This window comes from Eucyclogobius newberryi, unplaced genomic scaffold (genome assembly GCF_026437365.1).
Source record: "Eucyclogobius newberryi isolate DKJ021-1_F unplaced genomic scaffold, fEucNew1.0.hap1 SCAF_14, whole genome shotgun sequence".
NCBI classification, from domain to species: Eukaryota; Metazoa; Chordata; class Actinopteri; order Gobiiformes; family Gobiidae; genus Eucyclogobius; species Eucyclogobius newberryi.
The window spans coordinates 9459913-9480803 of record NW_027315768.1 but is presented as its reverse complement, the minus strand read 5'-3'; the positions used below and the strand labels follow the sequence as shown (position 1 = coordinate 9480803).

Genomic DNA, 20891 nt, shown 5'->3' with positions numbered 1-20891 from the left:
GTTGGGTTCAAGTTGATATAGTATTCTGACAGGGCCAATAAGGTTAAGAGTTTATGCTTTATTCTCTGCTGTGGACTTCTTCTTGTTGGTCTCATCCCTTCTCTTCAGGAAAGTAGGAATATTTTTGATCCAGGCAAATGCCCAAATGTCACAAGCATCTAACCAAACTCCAGTGCTACTAATGACTGGAGGTATGATCGAACATGATGGATAGAGAAAATACAGGAAAAGGATATTAATTAAAGATTTCCAACAAAAAGCAGAGAAGCTTTGCCTTCAAGTGAGCTGGACAAAGACAATGTTCATGCCAGTGGTCATGAAAGCTCTGCAATGACAATGAGCATGTGTGTCCAGTCTCCATAGTGACAAATCAAGGCAACCTAAAACCAGTGATCACCCGTAAAAGTCCTCTGGCTGCATCCGTTCTGCAACCACTTTGAAAACTCCTCTGGCGGCATTGTACAACGTCAAGCAAGTAAAAGATTTTAATGTCCGAGTCAGTACTCTCCATCCTGCTCTATGGGTCAGAGACATGGCCATTAAATAAGACGACGATAGATAGCTCCTGTGTTATGGAATCAGCTCCCCATCCATGTTAAATAGGCCGACACAGTCTCTTCATTTAAGACCAGGCTTAAAACGTTCCTCTTTGAAATGGCTTATGGTTAGGCCAGTTAGGAACAGAAATGAAGACCTACATTTTCCTAGCTATGCTGCCCTAGAAGCAACTATGCTGAGGGAAGTATGGCAGCTTGAGCACTATCCTCTGCTTCTGACTACGTATTCTATCAAACAATATTTAATGTTTAATTTCACCTACAATCTGTTCATTGCCTTTTCTTCTTCCTCTTCTTCTCCCACTGCACAAGCACATCGATGACCTGTGGACCCAGATGCTCCTCAACTCCCTGGAGAAGCGGTCTCTACTCCATTTGGACAGTTCTTCATCTGTCTCGAAGAACTGGTTCACTCCACTGTCTATTCCGCGTCCCACTGTCCGTCTGAGGGAGTTGGATCTCTCCTTCACAGTGGAACTCCTTCAGGTTTCTACTTTTTCCCAAAGAGGTTAGGTAGATTTTCCTGGCCGAGAAGGAAGGTCTAAGGACAGGGGAACTTGGGACATTTGTCTAAAGACACAGGACGCTAGGGCGACTGTTTTTTACTGTCGCCCTCTGAGACCACTGCTGTTGTGATTTTGGGCGTTACAAAAACTGAATTGAATTGAAAGACACGTGTGTGTATCAGTATTAATTATATTAAAGTATCATTACGGTTCTTTTTGGACTTTAAGCTGCTACTTTTTTCCCACACTTTGAATTTGAATCTGTTTTTAGCCCACACTTTGGAGCTTAAGAGCATTTCTGACCTCAAAATGTTCAGAGTTTATAAACCCTGTAAGAAAACGCTGTCCAGAAGATGTCCTGCACTGTGGGATTTTACAGTTATGGTTTAAGGAGCCTCTGGTCCCTCTGCTGCTGTTTGATCTCTGGATAAATGTACTGAGTTCAGGAGCCAAATGATTGATTCATTTCAATATTAAGGTTAACTATTAGAGAAGCTTGCAATGTTTGGATTTCTTTGTATTGTTTTGGATATTTTCTCAATAGGTTTATTGAATTTTAGTTGGGGGTCCAGAACCAACTCCAAATATTGAAATTCATTTATTGATGGAATTTCTAATTCCGCAAATTTATTTGAAATTTTTGTCTACAACTATTTTTGTAAGATTTAGAACCAAGTGGATTAGGTTAACCCTAACACTGACTATTTTAAAATCCTCCCCTCTCTAACTCACAACACCTATATGGTGGCACTGCTAGTGTGCAAAGTTCTGTCCATACTGTACTGTATATATTACGTTTGTAGTTAGTCAGTCTATTTTCAATTAATACCTTATTTTTTGCATGCCTTTTCTTTTATCATAGTTTACTATTCCTATTGATTGTTGTATTTTCTACCCTATTGCCGTAGCACATTCCTAGTTTGTGAAGTTTGTTCACTGAAAATGGCAATTAAGTGTTTTCTGATTCAGATTTGTATTTTTTGAGAGCTCCCAAATCAGGAACAACAGCAGTAATATTTTACAAAATTGAAAAGTAGTGCAGTCACCTATTCTTTTCTGTTTTTGTGATTCATATTAGAATAATTTAACATGTGAATTCTGCTGGAAAAAAGTTTTTTAATTCCAGATGACATAATGTCTTATACAAGCCTCCCCAGCACAGCCAAAGGTTTATTGATGATTTTACTGAGATGCTTTCAGTCAGTCGTATGCACAGACTTTGATGGTTTGGTCATTACAGGTGATTTCAATGTTCATGTTGATAATATTTGTGTCAGAAACGAGCTTGATGCTGTCCTTGAAACCTTCAGTCTTACTCAGCATGTGAGAGGCCCGACCCACAGCAGAGTGGCCCGACCCACAGCAGAGGGCTGCATTTCTGTCACTTAAATTATAGCACAGGTGCACTGTTTATGGAAATGATAAACTTTGAAAATGTCTCATGTTCTAATGTAAATGATTTGTTGAACTCTGTTACATCTAGTGTTTTGAATGTTCGAGACATCATTGCACCTATGCAGGCTAACATTTTTAAAAATAAGAAGAAATGATGATTCGGTCAGGGCACAGAAAAGGGAGTGTAAACGGAAATGGCGCAAGTCAACGCTCCAGGTTCAGAAAGAGATTTACAGAGAGAAGTTGGATATGTACAACCTCATTTTATGTAGAACTAGGGAAAGATTTTTTTCTGAAATAATTGGAAGCTGCAGTAACAACTCGCATGTCCTGTTTGCCACAGTAAACAGATTAACAAACCCTCCAGCTCAGCTGCCGTTAGAACTCATTTCCACATCCAAGTGTAATGAGTTTGCATTATTCTTTAATGACAAAGTTCAAGGCGTTAAAAATGCTATAAATCCCACAATGCAAAAAATAACCCCAAAACCACCTTGACACTTAGAGCTAACTCACTTTGCACCTGTAACTGACAAAACTGTCCAGGAGATCATCACCAGTCTGAGTTCATCTACATGCTGCCTTTATGTGTTACCCACCAGATTTCTAAAGTCTGTGCTGAACAGTTTGTTAGCACCATTCACTCACATAGTTAACATGTCGCTTCAATCTGGAACATTCCCAATGTCTTTGAAAACTGCGGTCATACTGCGGTCTTGATGCCGCAGTACTGAGTCATTACCGGCCCATCTCTAATCTGCCATTTTGGGGCAAAGTCCTTCAAAAGGTTGTTCACCAACAGCTCACAGATTTCCTCTTAATAAATAATTTGAAGTTTTTCAGTCAGGTTTTAGACCTCATCACAGCACTGAGACTGCTCTTGTCAAGGTGACAAATGACATCCACCTGAACATTGAATCTGATTTTTTTCTGTCATGTCTTCATGATTTTAATGCATTTTTTCAATGTTGTTGAAGCACTTTGAATTGCTTTGTGTATGCATTGTGCTCTACAAATAAACTTGCCTTGCCTTGCCACTAGTTAGAATAGTCTAATCCATAGGTGTCAAACTCTGGCCCGCGGAACAAATCCGGCCCGCCAGACGTTTTAATCCGGCCCGCCGAACATTTCAAATTTATGTTAAAAAGAAAATTAAAAAAAATTGCTCTGCTGCACTGCTGTGTGAGCTGCCGAAGGAGAAGTGCACTTTAAGCACTTTTGAGCAGAAGTTTAGTGGTGTGTTAGTTCAGGTGTACAGATAACTACACAGACGTGGAAATGTTAGTTAGTACATTTAAACGTTTTTTTTAGATCTTGAGAAGTTTATTTTGTTATAAAATCAAATGTTTATCCCTGTGTAGAACTCTAGATCAACTCTGAAGTTGTAATGCACATAAACTGAAGCACAGTTTTGGTGAAATTACACCTGTTTTTCTAAATACATTTCAGTTTATGAGAACAAACGTTCTGTAATTTTTTTTTTATCGATCCAGTAATTGCTTCAAAACAGCGTAGGTTATATAAAGCTATTTATTTCTTATATTTTTAATAGTTTTATGTTTTACGTTATGTTCGGCCCGCGACCGAACATAATGAGTGTCGAAATTCGGCCCGCGGCCCAAATGAGTTTGACACCCCTGGTCTAATCGATGATGATGGACATGGTCAGACTGTGCTGAGTTGGGGAGACAGAGAGGACTCCCAAAGGTTTTAAGCTAATTTATACAACTATTAAAGCAAATAAACTACATTACTTACATTAGATGATTTGATGTAGACATCATTGCTGTTGGTGCTTTAAGCTCTTGCAGATCATCAAGGTGAGACACAAGTTAACTTTGTATTCATTAAATTGGTATTCTCTCATGCCTTTGACATGTTAAGTGTTCTTGTTTAACCACCTGATGGCAGCATTTGCCCTAGATACATGCTGTCTGTCTGTTTTTATTTGTATTTTATTGTTAATAACCATATGTGCTAATGACCACAGATATATTTGACCACGATAAAATAATAAGAGTAATACAATCCAAAACACCCTTTAAATACAAGTTAAAAGCAAAAAGTTAATAATTTACCTATTTAGATTGAAATAATAATATAAGTAAGATGAATTAAAGTCTTTGTATACTCAAATAAAACATGACATTAATTTCCCATGATGTAGTTTTCCTGTAAATAGGTCATAGCTCCGCTTGGTAGCTTGATATTCCACAATAAATAAATGATTACAAATATTCTAGGATGAAATATATTTAATATATTATTTATTCCTGGTGCCTGTACAGTAGGAGCTCTCAGTAATGCTGTTGGTAATCATTGGTGGGTAGTACATTGACTCAAGAGCATTTACTTGTAATGATGATACAAAACTGTACTTACTTTCTAGAGACCATGGTCTCTTTCTTTGAGAAATGTTTGCTTTGAAGTTGCATTTATTTGGGTTTAGATTCCTCTTCCCACCGTAAGTCTACAAGTGACAAAAGCTTTATGTTGACAATATTAAATGATTAGAACATTTGTCTCTTGCGCCCTTCCTTCAGATATGATTTAGTTTTTTCCTCATATTTGTGGTCTATCCTTGCCAAATACTCCTTTTACTCAAACCTGAGTAATGTCTTGGACTACTTTGTATCTACTTGAATGACGTCACTCTTACAGGATTAAAATAGTGGGCAACCCTTCCCACCGCTCTTATAAATGAATCAATGTTAAGCCGAGTTAATGTGAACATACAATACAATCTACTAGATTATTATGCTTTGCAACATGACAAAGACCAATGGAATCTGATCAACTGAAAACAATCAAATCCTAGTCAACGTTCAAGTCACGTGCTCCAGGTGTAAATATTTGTAAAGTAATGATTATTTTAGTTGTTTTTCTGAACCAGGGATAAAACATTGCATACATAATAGGATTTATACACGAGTTCACATACATCACAAAAATCAACACAACTTCAAAAGACGTGCCAAGTAAATTAGACTGTCCAGTTAATGCAATATAATAGGGACTGTAGCACATAAGGAAGACCAATACCAAAATGCCCAGGTTTCTCCCAGCTTTGATTTCAGATTTCTTGGACTTGGTATGTAGTGTGACTATTGCGACCTGACAACGCATGGCTCTGGCCTGGAAGACAGCCACCACAAACACTCGCATATACAGGACAACAATGGTGGATATAGGAAGGAAATACCCCATAACAAGGTCCATAATCCCGGCCAAGTTTACCACACACTCACCTTGGCAATATTTGTACTTGCCTAAGTTGTTATAGTTTTCATACAGTACAGCAAGAGCATAGTCGATGGAATAGATCCAGCATATACAAATAGTGATGCTGACCCTCTTCATTGTCATTCTGGTATGGTAGTGCATTGGGTCACAAATGGCTACATAACGATCTACTGAAATGAAGACCATGCTCGTGATAGATGTCATCAGTAGAGTGATGGGTAAGAGAAAATAAAGAAAGCACAACAAGTCGCCCAAAAGCCAGCAACTGTTCCACATAAATATCTCCACCGGTAAAACCACGAGGCCAATGAAGAAGTCCGACACGGCCAAGGAGAGCAGGATGAGGTTAGTGGGGGAGTGGAGCTTTCTGCAAGAGAGCAGAAACAATCTTATGTAATCATTTAGAAATAACATTACACAAAGTACAATTTAAAATAGAATATTAGAATATTCATTAAAAGATAATTCAATAACTCAATAATGAGCAACCACAAAAAATAAATACATGTACAATTTCATACTAGAAGTGAAAGCAAGTAGACAACAACCATAGGCAATATAATACAATGAGGTAAATGTGGGAATCATAAGAATTATGTACACATTTGTTTTGCATTGTATCTACCTGAAGTATACAATGGAGATGATAACAGGCAGGTTGAGTATGGCGGTGAGCAGGGACACGACGGAGAGCACTGCGTACACAGTCACAGTCTCAAGTGTGTGGCTCTGGGGTTTTACGCAGGAGCTGTTAAGGAGAAGAGGGAAGCACAGTTCTGGGTCCTCCATCGCCATTATCAGATGCACTGGAGTCCAGGAGCTCCAATATTTTATAGCCAACTGCTGAATCCCGAGGGGTTTTAAAGCGTTGGTTTTCATGCACCCACATTAGTGTGACGAGCAGCTAACAAAGTTAAACATAGATTTCGATAATTTTAAACAACACCACTCAAGAATTAGAGAAATGCCCCACTATATTTTAGGCCACGCAGGTACATATTAAGACATTGATGTACAAAATTAATATGTATAATTTAATTGTGTCTCAGTAATTTAACAATAATGCATTCACAAACAGAAAATTAAAGATTAAATACAACCGCCAGTTCAGGTTGAAGGTTCTCCTTCCCAAGGAAGGAGAATGTAAGGTGAGTACACACCCTTTAGACCAGCCAAACCCTGGTGATTCCGTCAACCTGGCTCGATACTATGAGGCCAAAATGAATAAGTGTCCAAGTTTCCAGAGGAGGCTCAATGTAGTCACAGGGGAGGGAAAAGAGGAAGGTGAGCAGGAGCGTGTCCGAACAGTAAGTGTCATAGTCTGCTCCAGTCCAGCCTAGGTTAGGGTTAGGGTTAGGTTTAGGGTGGGTTAGGGTGGTTTTCCTGTCGCTCCCCTCATTCCCTGCCTGTCTCTTCCTGTGTGGGCATGGCTACTCTGGACTGTACACCTGCCTTCAGTCTTCGTAGTCCTTCTTGGGGTCTCACGTCTTGGCCACATTCGTTTTTCAGCAAGGTGGGTGACGTCAGTTGTAATTCAATTCAATTCAATTTATTTTTGTAACGCCCAAAATCACAACAACAGTTGCCTCTGAGGGCAAATGAAAAATGAATCAACAATGTCTGTGGTGGTGAGGGACGATGTTCCAGAGTCCTCCGTCCTTAGACCCTCCTTCTCGGCCAGGAAAAACTACAAAAAACCTCCTTGGGAAAAAGTATAAACCTGGAGGAGTTCCAGAGTGAAGGAGAGATCCGACTCTCACAGACGGACGCAAGGGAGACTGGAGCTGGACCCACTCTTCAGGCAGATTGAGGGACCGTCGGAGTCGAGCTGGACCCACTCTTCAGGCAGATGAGGGACCGTCCATACGGGGCAGGGACCACTTCACCAGGAGAGGGGCATCTGGGTCCACAGGTCCTCAGGAGTGAGGAAAAGAAAAAGAAGGCGATGAACAGTTTGCAAGTGGAATTAAAAATTAAATATTGTTTGATAGAATAAGTAGTCAGAAGAAGGACTCAGCTACAGTGTAACTGTGTAGCTGCCTTTTATAAGTGGGTGATGAGCAGGTGCATTAATACCACTCTACTACACTTACAGTTTTTTTTTTACATGTTAGAATGCTAACACAACAAAGTGCATGTTTGCACGGTGACAGAGTGGTTACAGCTCTTGCCTCCCAGTAAGGAGATCAAGGATTTGATCCCAGACCAACAGCACCTGAGCTCTGCTTGTGTTAATTGTAAATTAACATTTGTTAAGTATAAATTGGCTACTCTAAATGGCCAAGAGTGAATGTATTTGTCTGTATGTCTCTGTGTTAACCCTGCGATGAGTGTACCCCAAAGTCACTGGGATAGGCTCCAGTCACCAATCCCTAATGGGAACAAGCAGTAGAAAATTTATAGAACAGTAGGGTTGGGTAAAAAAAACAAAAACGTTTAGGATCGATTTAATTAAAATTTTGCAATATAGATTCATAAGGCATGAGATCGATTTTTCCCCATGAAGTTAACCCCAGTAGTCTTGTGAGAAGCCCCCTCTACGCGGCGCCCACATGTGCGCAGGGGGGCGTAAACATTCGTTCCCTGTCTTTTGCGAGGTGCAGCTGTGGCGCGTTTACGTCCGCATGTCAAGCGTGCACGATGGCCGACGCAGGTAAAACTCAGCTCAGCAAGCCATCCCAACTTAAGTCTGACGTCTGGAACCATTTCGCATTTAAAAAAACAAAGGACAAAGAGCCGGATAAAACCCAAGTGGTTTGTAAAATCTGTGAAGCGGACATCAGCTATTGTAGAATACTACAAACCTCAGAAACCACGTGAAAAGGTATCACACGACGCTAACGTTAGCTTCCGACAACAAGCCGCCCGGGGCAAAACAAATGACACTGAGGGAATCACTAACATTACCAGCAGATTTTCCGTGGGCCATAAAGATAACGGAGGCCATCGCAGCTTTTGTCTGCAAAGATTTACGCCCGTACTCTGTAGTGGAAAATGAAGGATTTAAGCGGCTTGTTCAGGTGCTAGATCCACACTACGTTATGGTGCAACGTAAACACCTGACAGAAACGGTTATCCCCATGATGTACACGTGTGTGAAAGACGCCATGCTAAAGAAAATGCAGTCTGCAGAGAGAGTCGGCATAACTTGCGACACCTGGACATTGAGGTCAACGCAGTCGTACCTAACAGTGACTGCTCATTACATCGACAACGAGTGGTGCCTTATGTCTCATGTGCTTCAGACCACCGATGTTTTCGCAAGCCACACCGCTAATAATCTAGCTAACATGTTGACGGGGGCCATACAGGAGCGGGGGCTGACCAGCAAAGACCCAGCAGTCGTGACGGACAACGCTGCAAATATGGTTCGAGCAGTGGAAATAATGCAGCTGATGCACGTCGGCTGCTTCGCGCACACACTGAACTTAGCCTCACAAGCAGGTCTAAAAATCCCCGCCGTGTCATGTCTGCTTGCTCGAGTGAGGCGTATAGCAACGTTCTTTCACCGGAGTACAACGGCAAACCACACACTAAAAGAAAAACAGAAGCTACTTCAACTGCCAGCACTCAAGCTAACAATTGACGTTGTGACCAGGTGGAACAGTGCACTGGACATGCTGGAGCGCTTTTTAGAGCAACAGCCAGCTATTTCTGCCACTCTCCTTTCACAAGACGTGCGCAGGAATGAAAAGGATCTGTGCCCCTTAACAGAGGAGGACGTAACGATTGCTGAAGATTTGGTGCGGGTTTTGAAACCAATGAAAGAAGCTACACTGGCAATGTCAGAGGACAAGCAACCAACTCTGTCCATCATCGCCCCACTTCTCGCCCTGCTGCAGGAGGCCTTGACCCCCAGCCTCGAAGACTCCACCGTGGTGAGGGACTTGAAGACTGCTGTGAAGAATAACTTGAGGACAAGGTATGCTACGGTCTCTCTCTTTCTGTGTGTGTGTGTGTACAATGGTCAGTAGTAGGCCAAATCAAAACGTTACAAAAGCAAAGTTTTGTATTTTATATGTGCATTTTCTTCTCATTCTACTGATTAGTAGTAGCAATTAATAATTTAAAATTCATGCACTTTTTATGGAACACCATGACAACACGCACTTTTCGTGGAGGAAAAACAGGAGTCTTCGTTAGCGTTTCTGACTGAATCAGAACATACTTTTAATCAACGGAACTTCCGGTGCAGGGCAGTTTCAGTGTAAGAGCACACATTTATATACACTGCGGATATCATACATTCAGGTCAACACCCCCACTTGCTCTTAACACTGTACATTTCACATATATACAAACGAAAAATGCACCTTTTTCTTTTTCTTTTTAAATAATACAGTTTACATTTACAACATTTACATTCCAAAAAGACATTTTGTAAACCTCTCAATTTTTTTAGCTTTTTTTTCTCTTTCTCTTTTTAAACATTTTTTTTTTTGTAAATACACAACGTCCCCCCACTGCATTTTTACCTTCTGGCAGTGTGGTCAACGTGTATGTGTCGTTTTCATCTTTCATGGCATTAGTCCATAACTTTGCCTTTGGGGAGTGTACAGCTTCTTCAAAAGTCTGTGATACATCACCCTGTAACAGTAATCAATGTTTGTTAAGGTTTGGTCATCTTCTTTGCAAACATAGTATTTCAGATACATAGGACTTTTCCTGTTTCTTTTAGGGTAGCGTGTCTCTTTACTCCCACTTTGTTCTTACTGTTCTTGTTTTGCAGGTTCACAGTCATTTGTACAGTTCTCGTAACTTTCAATATTAGGCTCCTGTGCCTCACTTCACTTTGACTCTCGTCGTTTGTCTCGTCTCTTGCAGTGGGACGCTGCAACAATCCCACTGGTAGATCATAATCATTGTCTTCATCTTTATTTGTCTGGGTATGGCGCTCAACTACACTCTTAGTGAGGAACTTAACCAACCTGTGTTTCAGAACTCGTCCAGTGTCTTGGTAATAAACTAAATATGACGGACTGTTTTTGTCATATCCCACAAAAACTCCTTCATTACATCGTGAGTCTAGTTTATTTTTGTCTTGTGGATAACTGTAACAAACTGACCCAAATATTTGCATTTTTGACATATCTGGCTTCTTCCCTGTCAGCATGTAATAAGGGGTCTGTCCTGTACGCTTGCTATAACACCTATTGCGAATCACTGCGGCTGTCATAACAGCATAAGTCCATAGGTTTTTTGGTATATTACTTTCAAGTAACATGCACCGAGCCATCTCAAAAAGTGTTCTCCAATTTCGCTCGGCCGTCCCGTTTTGGTGGGGTGAATACAGCGCTGAGGTCTCATGTCTTATTGTATTCTTACGGAGTAAAGACTGGAACTGTCTAGAAGTGAATTCTGTTCCATGGGCAATACCTGTAAATAAGTGTGTTCTATTTTGTTTTTATTCTGTTTACTTACCTGCTAATAGTATTACCTATTACCTAGTCTTGTGCTAGCTATTTTTACTTAATTTTATTTAATTGTATTCTATTATCATTATTTTATTATTATTATCTTATTTTTATTTTTATCTTTATCTTTTTATTTTGTATTTATCTATTTTATTTTATTTCCCCCCCCTCCATTCCCTATTAAGATAGGTGAGGAGTTTTTGTTAATAAGAGGTTTTTTTTTGTTTTGTTCATAAGAGTTCTATTAAGAGTGTGTTATTTGAAACTTCCTATAATCTGTCCTTTCCTCGTGTTCTACTGCGTTGTAACAACGAAATTTCCCCTTGTGTGGATATTAAAGGATTATCTTATCTTATCTCATTATCTGACCTCATACGTTTAACTTTCCCATAAGGTGTGATATCTGCAATGAATTTTTCAGTTGCCTCAACAGCGTCACTTTTTGCCTTTAGGAAATAGACATATGTTGTCCCAGAGTAGTCGTCTGTAAATGCCAGCGTGTACTTAAAACCATCTTTAGCTTCTGGCTCTATTGGTCCAGCCAGGTCGGTGTGGACTAGCTCTAACACTGCCTCTGCTCGTGTGTCAGGCTCTCTGCTTCGAGTTTGAATAAACTTCCCTTTTACACAAACTTCACATTCTGGTCTAGAATTGTTAGCTTTACTCTTGATTTTCATTCCCTCAGTGACATTTTCTAATTTTGTCAAATCTTCATAGTTACAATGTCCAAGGATCTTGTGCCAAGTTTCTATATCATGACATTTGTGACAGTCATCATTAACAGCATTATCATTGTTAACAGTGTTTAGATAGTACAAATGTCCATATTCTTTTATGTCAAACTTTGTACCGTCTTTATGGATTAGCTGGTTACCTCCCTTCTTAAAGGTGATTGCAGCTCCTTTGGCGGTTGCTGCCTGGACTGAGAAGATGTTCTGTGGGTACGTAGGTATGTAAAGTGCTCCGTCCAGCGTAGCCTTTACTCTGCGTCCCTCGTAGTCTTGCAGGTAGATCTCTGCTACTCCACGATTCAGGGCAACTCCACTTGTCCTCGTTCCGTCAGCCAGCTCCATGAAGTGTCTCATCAAAGGTTTTGAAACTTTGGATGTCTGTCACAATGTGTGACGTAGCCCCTGTGTCCACCATTAAGCCCTTTTGTTTCAACACATCACAATTGCTTGCTTTGAATGCAAAAGTGTTTTTTTCTGCGTCAGCTGCTTGTTTAGCGTTGGTTTTCTTTTGTCGTCTACAGTTACTGTCTTAATGTGTGGGGCTTTTACAGTAACTGCACCACTGCTTCTCATATTGTTCTTTTCATTCATTTCTGCACTCACGAGCCATGTGCCCTTTCTTTCCACAGTTGAAACATGTCAAGTCTGAACTACTTTGTCCTTTCTTTCATCACATTATCTTCGGAGTTGGTGCTCTTTTCTGTGCTTTCATAACTCCTCAATTTTGCCTTGAACTCTCCAAAAGTCATTTCTCTGTCACTTTGAGTCACGTGGATTGAAAAAGGCTTGAATGATTCAGGTAATCCTTTCAGAACCATTGCAATAAGCAACCCGTCACTCAAAGTCTCTTCAGCATTTCTCACAGCTGTAATTGTTGTCTCCACTCTTATGATAGAGTGCGTAATGCTTTCATTAGCTGCTTTATGTAGCGACGTTAGCTCAGTGTAGAGGCTAATGATACGTGGTTTTCCCTTACCAGCACAGTGCTCGCGCAAAATTTCCAGCGCTTTCCGCCCGTCATCTGTGGCTTCTCTCATCACAAGTGAAAGACTTCTGTCGTCTAGAAGTTGTATCAGCACTGCATTGGCTTCCTCATTTTTTATCAGTGTCACCGTCATTTTCATCTCCGCCATTCGGCTCGTTCAAAATGGTACTTTTTAGCCAAAGTAGCCGCAAGTGTCCGAGGAACTTTGTTTCCCATAGTTCGTAATTGCAATTAAACGGTGTGGAGTATGACCTGGCAGAGTGGATCCTGGACTACCTCACGGACCGACCCCAGTTTGTGAGAGCCCGGGACTGTGTGTCTGACACTCGGACCTGCAGTGTGGGGGCGCCCCAGGGGACACAGCTGCCCGTGCCGTGTCTGAGGTCTGCAGTGTAGAGGGTGAAGAGAAAGGGCGCGAGGACTGTGCCCTGGGCCGCCAGGACCAGGGCACTGTCCAGGTCCAGGACCAGCCGCTCCAGTGTCTTCATCAGGTGGGACATGAGAGCCACCGGCCTGAAGCTGTTGAGGTCTGTGGCGCGCGGTGTCTTGGGCACAGGTACCAGAAAAGGGAGTATCCACTGTTGGCTCGCCTGGCAAATCAATACCTTTGTGTCCCAGAGACCAGTATTGCGTCGGAGAGGGTGTTTTCAACTGCGGGTGATATTGTCACTGCAAAAAGGAAGATCATGTTGATGAGCTCCTTTTTCTGCAAGGTCACAATAAAAGGACTTGACTTTAAACAGTTAAAGTTTACTTTTAGTTTTTTTTTATCATTGTTATTATTTTTGCACATCAAGAAACAATGCCTTAATGCAATTTGCAATGATGGTGTGTTGTAGTTCAAGTACACTTCCACTTGTAATTCCTTTATATTTCAAATTTGCACTGTTGAGACCTGAGACATTTTTGTTTACAGCTGAAATTTAAACTGTCCAATTTACATGTTTGCACTTTAAACCTGTTTATGGTGAAAAGAATAAATAAAGTACATTTGTATTTTGTAAAACAGTTGAGCCATTTTCATTATTTAAGAGCAGATCGAATCGAATCGTGATTAATCGATTCAGGACGTTATGAATCGAAATCGAATCGATTTAGGAAATTGGCCATGATACCCAGCCCTATAGAACCCAGTGTTCATTTTTCTTGTACCTACTTCCAAGAAACCAATAGAACTTCATGCTGCGAAAAATCAAATGAGCATTATTATCAAGTTGGAAGTCAGCAATGTCTTTCCTTTACCAGCAGGGCTGCCGCTAGCCATTTTGGTGCCCTGCTCTTCTGCAGAACACATCGAGGCTCTAGAAAACACTACAGGCAGCAAATTATTGCCACGGAATCAGCTCTGTGGACCCGCACCAGCTGGACTCATCACACGCTCTCAGAGCCAACTGTTGTGATTTTGGGAGTTACAAAAATAAATTTAATTTAATTATAAAATGAATCCCTCATTCGTCCAGGAGTGTTCCATTGTAGAACAAGATTCAGTTGTAGTCATCTGGACTCAGTTTTTTTTTTCAAAAACGAAACAACGACGAAAGGACTGATAGTAAACAAAGAGGCTAGTTTGAGAGAAAACAAAGAGGTTTAGTTTCTGCTGAAACCAACAATACCTTTTCATCAGGGCCTACTTGGAGTAGGATAAATATCAGAGTTACCGGCCTTGATTTGCAGATTGAGAATGACTCTTGGATGAGAGTCGAAACTTTTCATTTTTGCAAAAAAACAGAGTCCAGATGACTACAACTGAATCTTTTTCTACAATTTCTAATTGAATATTGTCACGGTTATGGTGAGGACTGAAAAGCAGCACAAGCAGACGGAATAGCAGTCAGAAATCTATTAATCACAGCAGACTTTAACAGCATATACAGAGTCAGGGTGAAAAGTCTTGGCAAGCCAGGGTGAGCGATTTAGCCACAGAGCCGAGCAAGTGTCTTACCAGGAGGGAACAGGCGACAGAAGGCTGGAGGTAATATCCAGGGCAGAGACAAGGCAGGCAGTTTAAACCAGATTTGGACAGACTTATCCATGCATTTGTCTCCTCTCATGCTGCTCGGGTCCCGACTAGAACCAGGAAGTACCATCACATTAGTCCTGTTCTCAGGTCTCTGCACAGCCCCCTGTGGCTCAGAGAATACACTTTAAAGCAGCTTTGCTTGTGTACGTGTCTCTCCATGGTCTAGCACAGGCCTGGCCAACCCGCGGCTCCCAAGCCGCATGCGGCTCCTTGCCTGGTTTCATGCGGCTCTTTTATGTTCATATCAACATTTGTGTTAGTGTTGTGCCAGACGGCGCTCTGCGTGCGCGGAGGTGATCCTCCGTGCGGAGGTGGAGCTTCGGCATTCTTCGGACCACGGCTCGGCAGCCAATCAGAGCCAAGCACACAAACTTTGTCGACCAATCAGCGCGCAGTGTGCAAATTTTCACTTGTAAACAGTAAACTGTCATGGCGCGGGCCGAGGCGGACTTTAATCAAACGCTTCCCGACCCGATGTAATGATAATATTCCCTGTTTTCTAAGATTTATTAATAAAAATGACCCCGTCTTTGCACTCGAAAATGCCCGTCCACATTTCAAAATACCCCGTCCAAAATACGGGAAGACGGCCCCTATCTAAAAGAAAACCACCAATGTTGAACTTCAATATGGTATTTTCGTCAAACGCGCATGCGCATGAGGTGAAATTGCGGAAAACAGGTGTCAATTTCGCTCTCAAAATGGCAGCGAAAAAATGCACAGCTAAACGAAAATATGAAGATGAACAGAGGATGTTTTTAACAGAGAGGGAAAGTTTATATTTTTCAAGCCAGATTCGAAGAGGATTGTTCAAGGCAAGGAATGCCAGAAGTCGCACTAAGCAACATGCATAGTAAGTGAAAAACGCTATTGTAAATGTTGTTTTTGTTTGTGGACTTTGTTGAACTGAGAGTTTGTGTGTGTGAGACAGTGCACACAATGTTCAATGTTGAAAATGGCTTGTGGTCTTGGTACTGTAGGAGTCGGTTTCTGTCATTATCATGTTGGTGTGTGACATGATATTGTTATAATAATAATAATAATTTGGCTGAGCAGAGGTGTGTGTGTAAGAGGAAGGGATGGGGTGATGTTCATGTGTGCCCATGTGTATGATGTGGCTCTTTGCAATAACACAGTAAAAAATGTGGCTCTTAGTCTAGCACCAAAGTATATCTCGGACATGTGCCATGTAAACCATCTCGGACTGTGAGGACCTCAGGGACCGGCCTCATGCTGGTGCCCGGAGTCAGGACTAAACATGGGGAATCTGTGTTTCAGTTTTATGCAGCTATGATCTGGAACAGTCTTCCTAAACTATTCTGAAGGTGACCACTAACACTTTGTTTTTGTGGGCCAAAAACGATGATTTCAATCTTGTTCTTCTTGAGTTCAGCTGGAGAAAGTTGTTTTGCATCCACAAACTGATCTGTTGGATGCAGTGACAGAGTGAATCCACTGGTCCAAATTCACCTGCCGACAGTGAAACATAGATCTTAGTGTAGTGATAGGACACATTTTCGCTCTTCATCAACTGTCCTAACGGCAGCATGTAAAAGGTTGAACAGAAGGGGTCCCAGGACTGACCCTTGGAGCACCCACAGGTTAGGGGCATGTGGTCTGAGATAAAGTACAAATTGATAACTGTAAGTACTTTCTGTCTTCCAGATAGGACCTTAACCATTTTAGGGCAATGCCAGTGATTTCCACCCAGTCCTCTAGTCTCTGTAAGAGGATCCCATGATCGAAAGTGTCAAAAGCAGCACTCAGATCTAACATAATTAAGACTGAGGCTTTGCCCGTGTCAGTGTTCAGGCGGATGTCATTTGTCACCTTGACAAGAGCAGTCTCAATGCTGTGATGAGGTCTAAAACCTGACTGAAAAACATCAAATCATTTATTAAGAGGAAATCTGTGAGCTGTTGGTGAACAACCTTTTCAAGGACTTTGTCCCAAAATGGCAGATTAGAGATGGGCCGGTAATGACTCAGTACTGCGGCATCAAGACTGCTCTTCTTTAGGAGAGGCTTTATTTCTGCAGTTTTCAAAGACATTGGGAACGTTCCAGATTGAAGCGACATGTGAACTATATGAGTGAGTGGCACTTTAGTGAGCACAGACTTTAGAAATCTGGTGGGTAACACATCGAGGCAGCATATAGATGAACTCAGACTGGTGATGATCTCCTGGATGTCCTGAACTTTGTCATTACAGAATAATGCAAACTCATTACACTTGGATGTGGAAATTAGTATTTACAGCAGCTGAGATGGAGGGTTTGTTAATCCGTTTACTGTGGCTAACAGGACACGCGAGTTGTCACTGCAGCTTTCAATTATTTCAGAAAAATATCTTTCCTAGTTCTACATAAAATGAGGTTATCTCTGTAAATCTCTTTCTGTACCTGGAGCTTTGACTTGCGCCATTTCCGTTCGGCCCAGCCCTTTCTCCCTGTGGCCCTCAGAGGCAACTGTTGTTGTGATTTTGGGCCTTACAAAAATAAATTGATTTGATTTGATTTGATCTGTGCTCTGACCGAATCATAATTTCTCCATGGCGCCTTCTGCTTATTTTTAAAAATGTTAGCCTTCATAGGGGCAATGGCGTCCAGAACATTCAGAACACAAGATTTAACAGAGTTCAACAAGTCATTTACATTTGAACAAGACATTTTCAAAGTTTATCATTTCCATAAACAGTGCACCTGTGCTGTCATTTATGTGTCTACTCTGAACAACTGCATGACCAGGCGGTGGTTTGAGAAAAACAGACATGTCAAAGAAGACATAGAGCTCTCACAGGTATGGAGAGTTGATGAGGAGGCGCCCCCCTCTCAATGGACAGGGAATACAGGCGTCCTCTGGGCAGTGTGGCGCCGGGCTGGAGGTTGATGGCGCAGTCTTAGGGCCGATGTGGGGGAAGAGGGGGGCTTTACAAAAGACCTACCTGAAGTCCAGATAATCAGCCAGGACCCCCTGCACGTCAGTAGAAGAACTGGTCCCGGCAGAAGGTTGTGGTGCGGTGGCTTGCTTGAGGCAGACCTGGTGACAAGATGAACTCCCCAGGATCACCCCTGTGGTCCAATCAAGGTGTGGGTTGTGATGTCGGAGCCATGATAACCCTAGGAGGAGAGGATGACAATGAGAGTGCAGGATGTAAAACTGGAGGGTTTCATGATGGTTTCCGGAAATTAACATCTGTATCAGTGCTGTCAGCTGAGTCACAGTTCCCAGAGGTCGGCCATCCAGAGCGTTGGTGGAGACCGGGGCCGGCAAGGGAATCTGACCAAAATCCAGCTGCAGGGCTAGGTTATAATCCATAATGTTGGCATCAGAGTCGATGAGGGTGGTGAGGGTCTGGGACCGCCCAGGCAGTAGCAGGCAGACCTAGCAAAGGGATCGTGGGCTGAAGAAACCCCTTCCTTCCTGGTGAGCCCGACATTTTAGTGAACTCCTGGAAATAAAGTGTCCCGCTTGGCCACAATACAGGCAGAGGTTCCGCTCATGGCATCTCTTTCTCTCTTCAGTAGTTAGACTGGCCCGACCAACCTGCATGGGTTGACCCAACCTGAAGCCATTGATACCCCGGAGGCCGCTGGTGACAGAACGGGCTGGCGTTGTCCCGCGAGCTCCTGATGTTTCTCTCACTGTATCACTTGAATGCGACAATCATTGCCAGCTCAATAATGCCATTCGAGAGTGGTGGGACGTTGATATGAAATTAGTTCGTCCTTAGTTCGTCCCAGTGATCGGTTTAGCCACAGAGCCGAGCAGGTGTCTTATCAGGAGGGAACAGGTGAGACTCGTGGTTGGCTGAAGGAGACAGAAAGTTGAGGTAATATCCAGGGCAGAGAGGAGGCAGGTCAGGGACAGACGAGGTTGGCAACAGGTAATAAGTCCGGGGGAAAACGCTGGAAAGTCAGGCATAACACAAGCCGCCGCACCGCATGGAACTGAGCACGCCGCAGCTGCTACCTCTTCTTCCACTACATCCATGCGGTAAAAGGGCGCTTCACCCGGAGAAAAGCAGCCCCATACAACTGAGGTACAGCCCCGTTTCTCTGCTTTCCCCCGCTCCGCAGACGGGGGCGATCTGGACACAAAACTGGACACAAATGCGCCTCGAGTGGGCTAGAGCAACGCCGGCGTCTGGTATGTTGACTGCGGCTTCTGTCCCAACGTCTTTGTTTTGTTAGTCGTTTCCATTGTTTTGTTTTGTTCCCGCGTCTCTGTGTTGTCTTCTGTCTACACATCCGTATCCTTCACTTCACGGCCATCCATATTCCTTCACTTCATCTTCACTTCATTGCTGCACCTGTCAATCACTCATCTCCTCCCTCACTCCTGGACTATCTACTGCGCTAGCCGCCAGCTAACACCTGCTGAGGCCTGTCATGGCATCGCGGGGCCTACCTGCCGTGCAGACAAGGTCTGGGGAAACCAACGCCATTCACTCCATCAGCTTCAACACCAGGTCCACTGCTGCTTTCTCACAACTCTCTGCCCACCAGCTTCTAGCTAACCAGCTTCTAGCCACCGCCAACATACTAACTGGATTACTCTCATCTGCTGTTACGTTCCATCTCCTCCTCGGACTATCACTCCCGCGTCTCCAGGCCACCGCTCCACCAACTTCTCGCCCACTCACCTACACTGCTGCTGACCTTCACCTCCTCAACCATAACCACCGTCTCCCAGCTGCTGCTGCCTCTGCAGCTAGCTCAGCTGGGATCCTTCGCCGGCCCCGCTACATCCACCGGGGTTCTGGTCTGTCCCACAACCAACACTCCAACGATGACTCACCTATCCCCTCACTCTGGACCCCCCCCCCCCGTCACCCCCACCTGCCGCACTGCCAACCTCAGCATCCTGCGCCCCCCCACCCCTGCGCTCCCATCCATCTCCCTTGAACTGCTGAACTGCCGCTCCCTCTCCAACAAATCACCTGTTATATCTGAACTGCTACTGGACAATAACATTGATCTGCTTCTCCTCTGTGAAACATGGCAACAGCCTCAAGTCTCAAACCAAGCCACTCCATCCAACTACAGTTACACTGCCAAACCCCGCCTCTCCGGGCGTGGGGGAGGTCTTGCTGCTATACATAAAAAATCTACATCCATCACTGAACTGAACCTCAACCTTCCATCCATCTCATCATTTGAATACCTCGCCTTCTCCCTCCCCAACTCTATCACCGCTATCCTAATCTATCGTCCCCCAAAGCCCCACCCCTCTTTTCTCACTGAATTGTCTGAACTCCTCACCATCGCATCCTCTCTCTGTCCGCCTCCTTCTCACTGGTGACTTCAACATCCACATTGACTGCCCCAACGCCCCACTGACGTCCGACTTCCTCTCTCTCTTGGACTGCGTCCATCTCACCCAATACATTGACTTCCCCACCCATACCAAAGGCCACACTCTGGACTTAGTTTGTTCCTCTCTCCTACCCATATCTAACCCCCACCCCCTCTCCTTCGCACTCTCTGATCATCTCTGCATCCTTTTCTCCGCCCCCCTACCCTTGCCCCACAACCCCAAAAAATGCACCATTACCTACCGCAATATCAAGTCAGTCAACCCCCTCACGGTCTCCCAGCTCATATCCTCTGCTTTCCCCCCTGACTCTTCCCCCGACGACTATGCTTCCATGCTCAACACCACCCTCTCCGACTCCCTTGACTCCCTAGCCCCCTGGAAAACCTCCTCTGTCTCATACATCAACCCCGCCCCCTGGTACACCCCTGAACTCCACACCATGAAGCAGACTGGCCAACTCGAACGACTCCTCAAGAACCCGCCTCACCGTCCACGCCGAAGCCTCCAAACTACACATCACCTACCGTGACGCTTTCCAAGCCGCCAAATCTGCCCACCTCTCCACCCTCACCCCCTCAGACCCCACACCCTGTTCTCCACCGTCAACAAGCTGCTTCAATGACAAAATTTCTAAAATCAGCTCCTTGACCTGCCCCCCCTCTCCCCACCACCTTCTCCTCTGTTAACTCCTCTCATATCCTAGACATCATCACCGCTTCCAA

At 43.4% G+C, this 20891-nt stretch overlaps 1 protein-coding gene across 1 annotated transcript; it reads right to left on the bottom strand.

Moving 5' to 3' along the window:
* Nucleotides 1-5272: 5272 nt before the first annotated feature.
* Nucleotides 5273-6497, bottom strand: LOC140359255 (trace amine-associated receptor 13c-like). The gene is made up of 2 exons (XM_072444115.1): nt 6327-6497; nt 5273-6068 (listed from the first exon to the last, which is right to left on the bottom strand). Exons 1-2 carry the CDS (start codon nt 6494-6496, stop codon nt 5273-5275), a joined length of 966 nt encoding a protein of 321 aa, XP_072300216.1. The 5' UTR covers nt 6497.
* Nucleotides 6498-20891: the final 14394 nt, after the last annotated feature.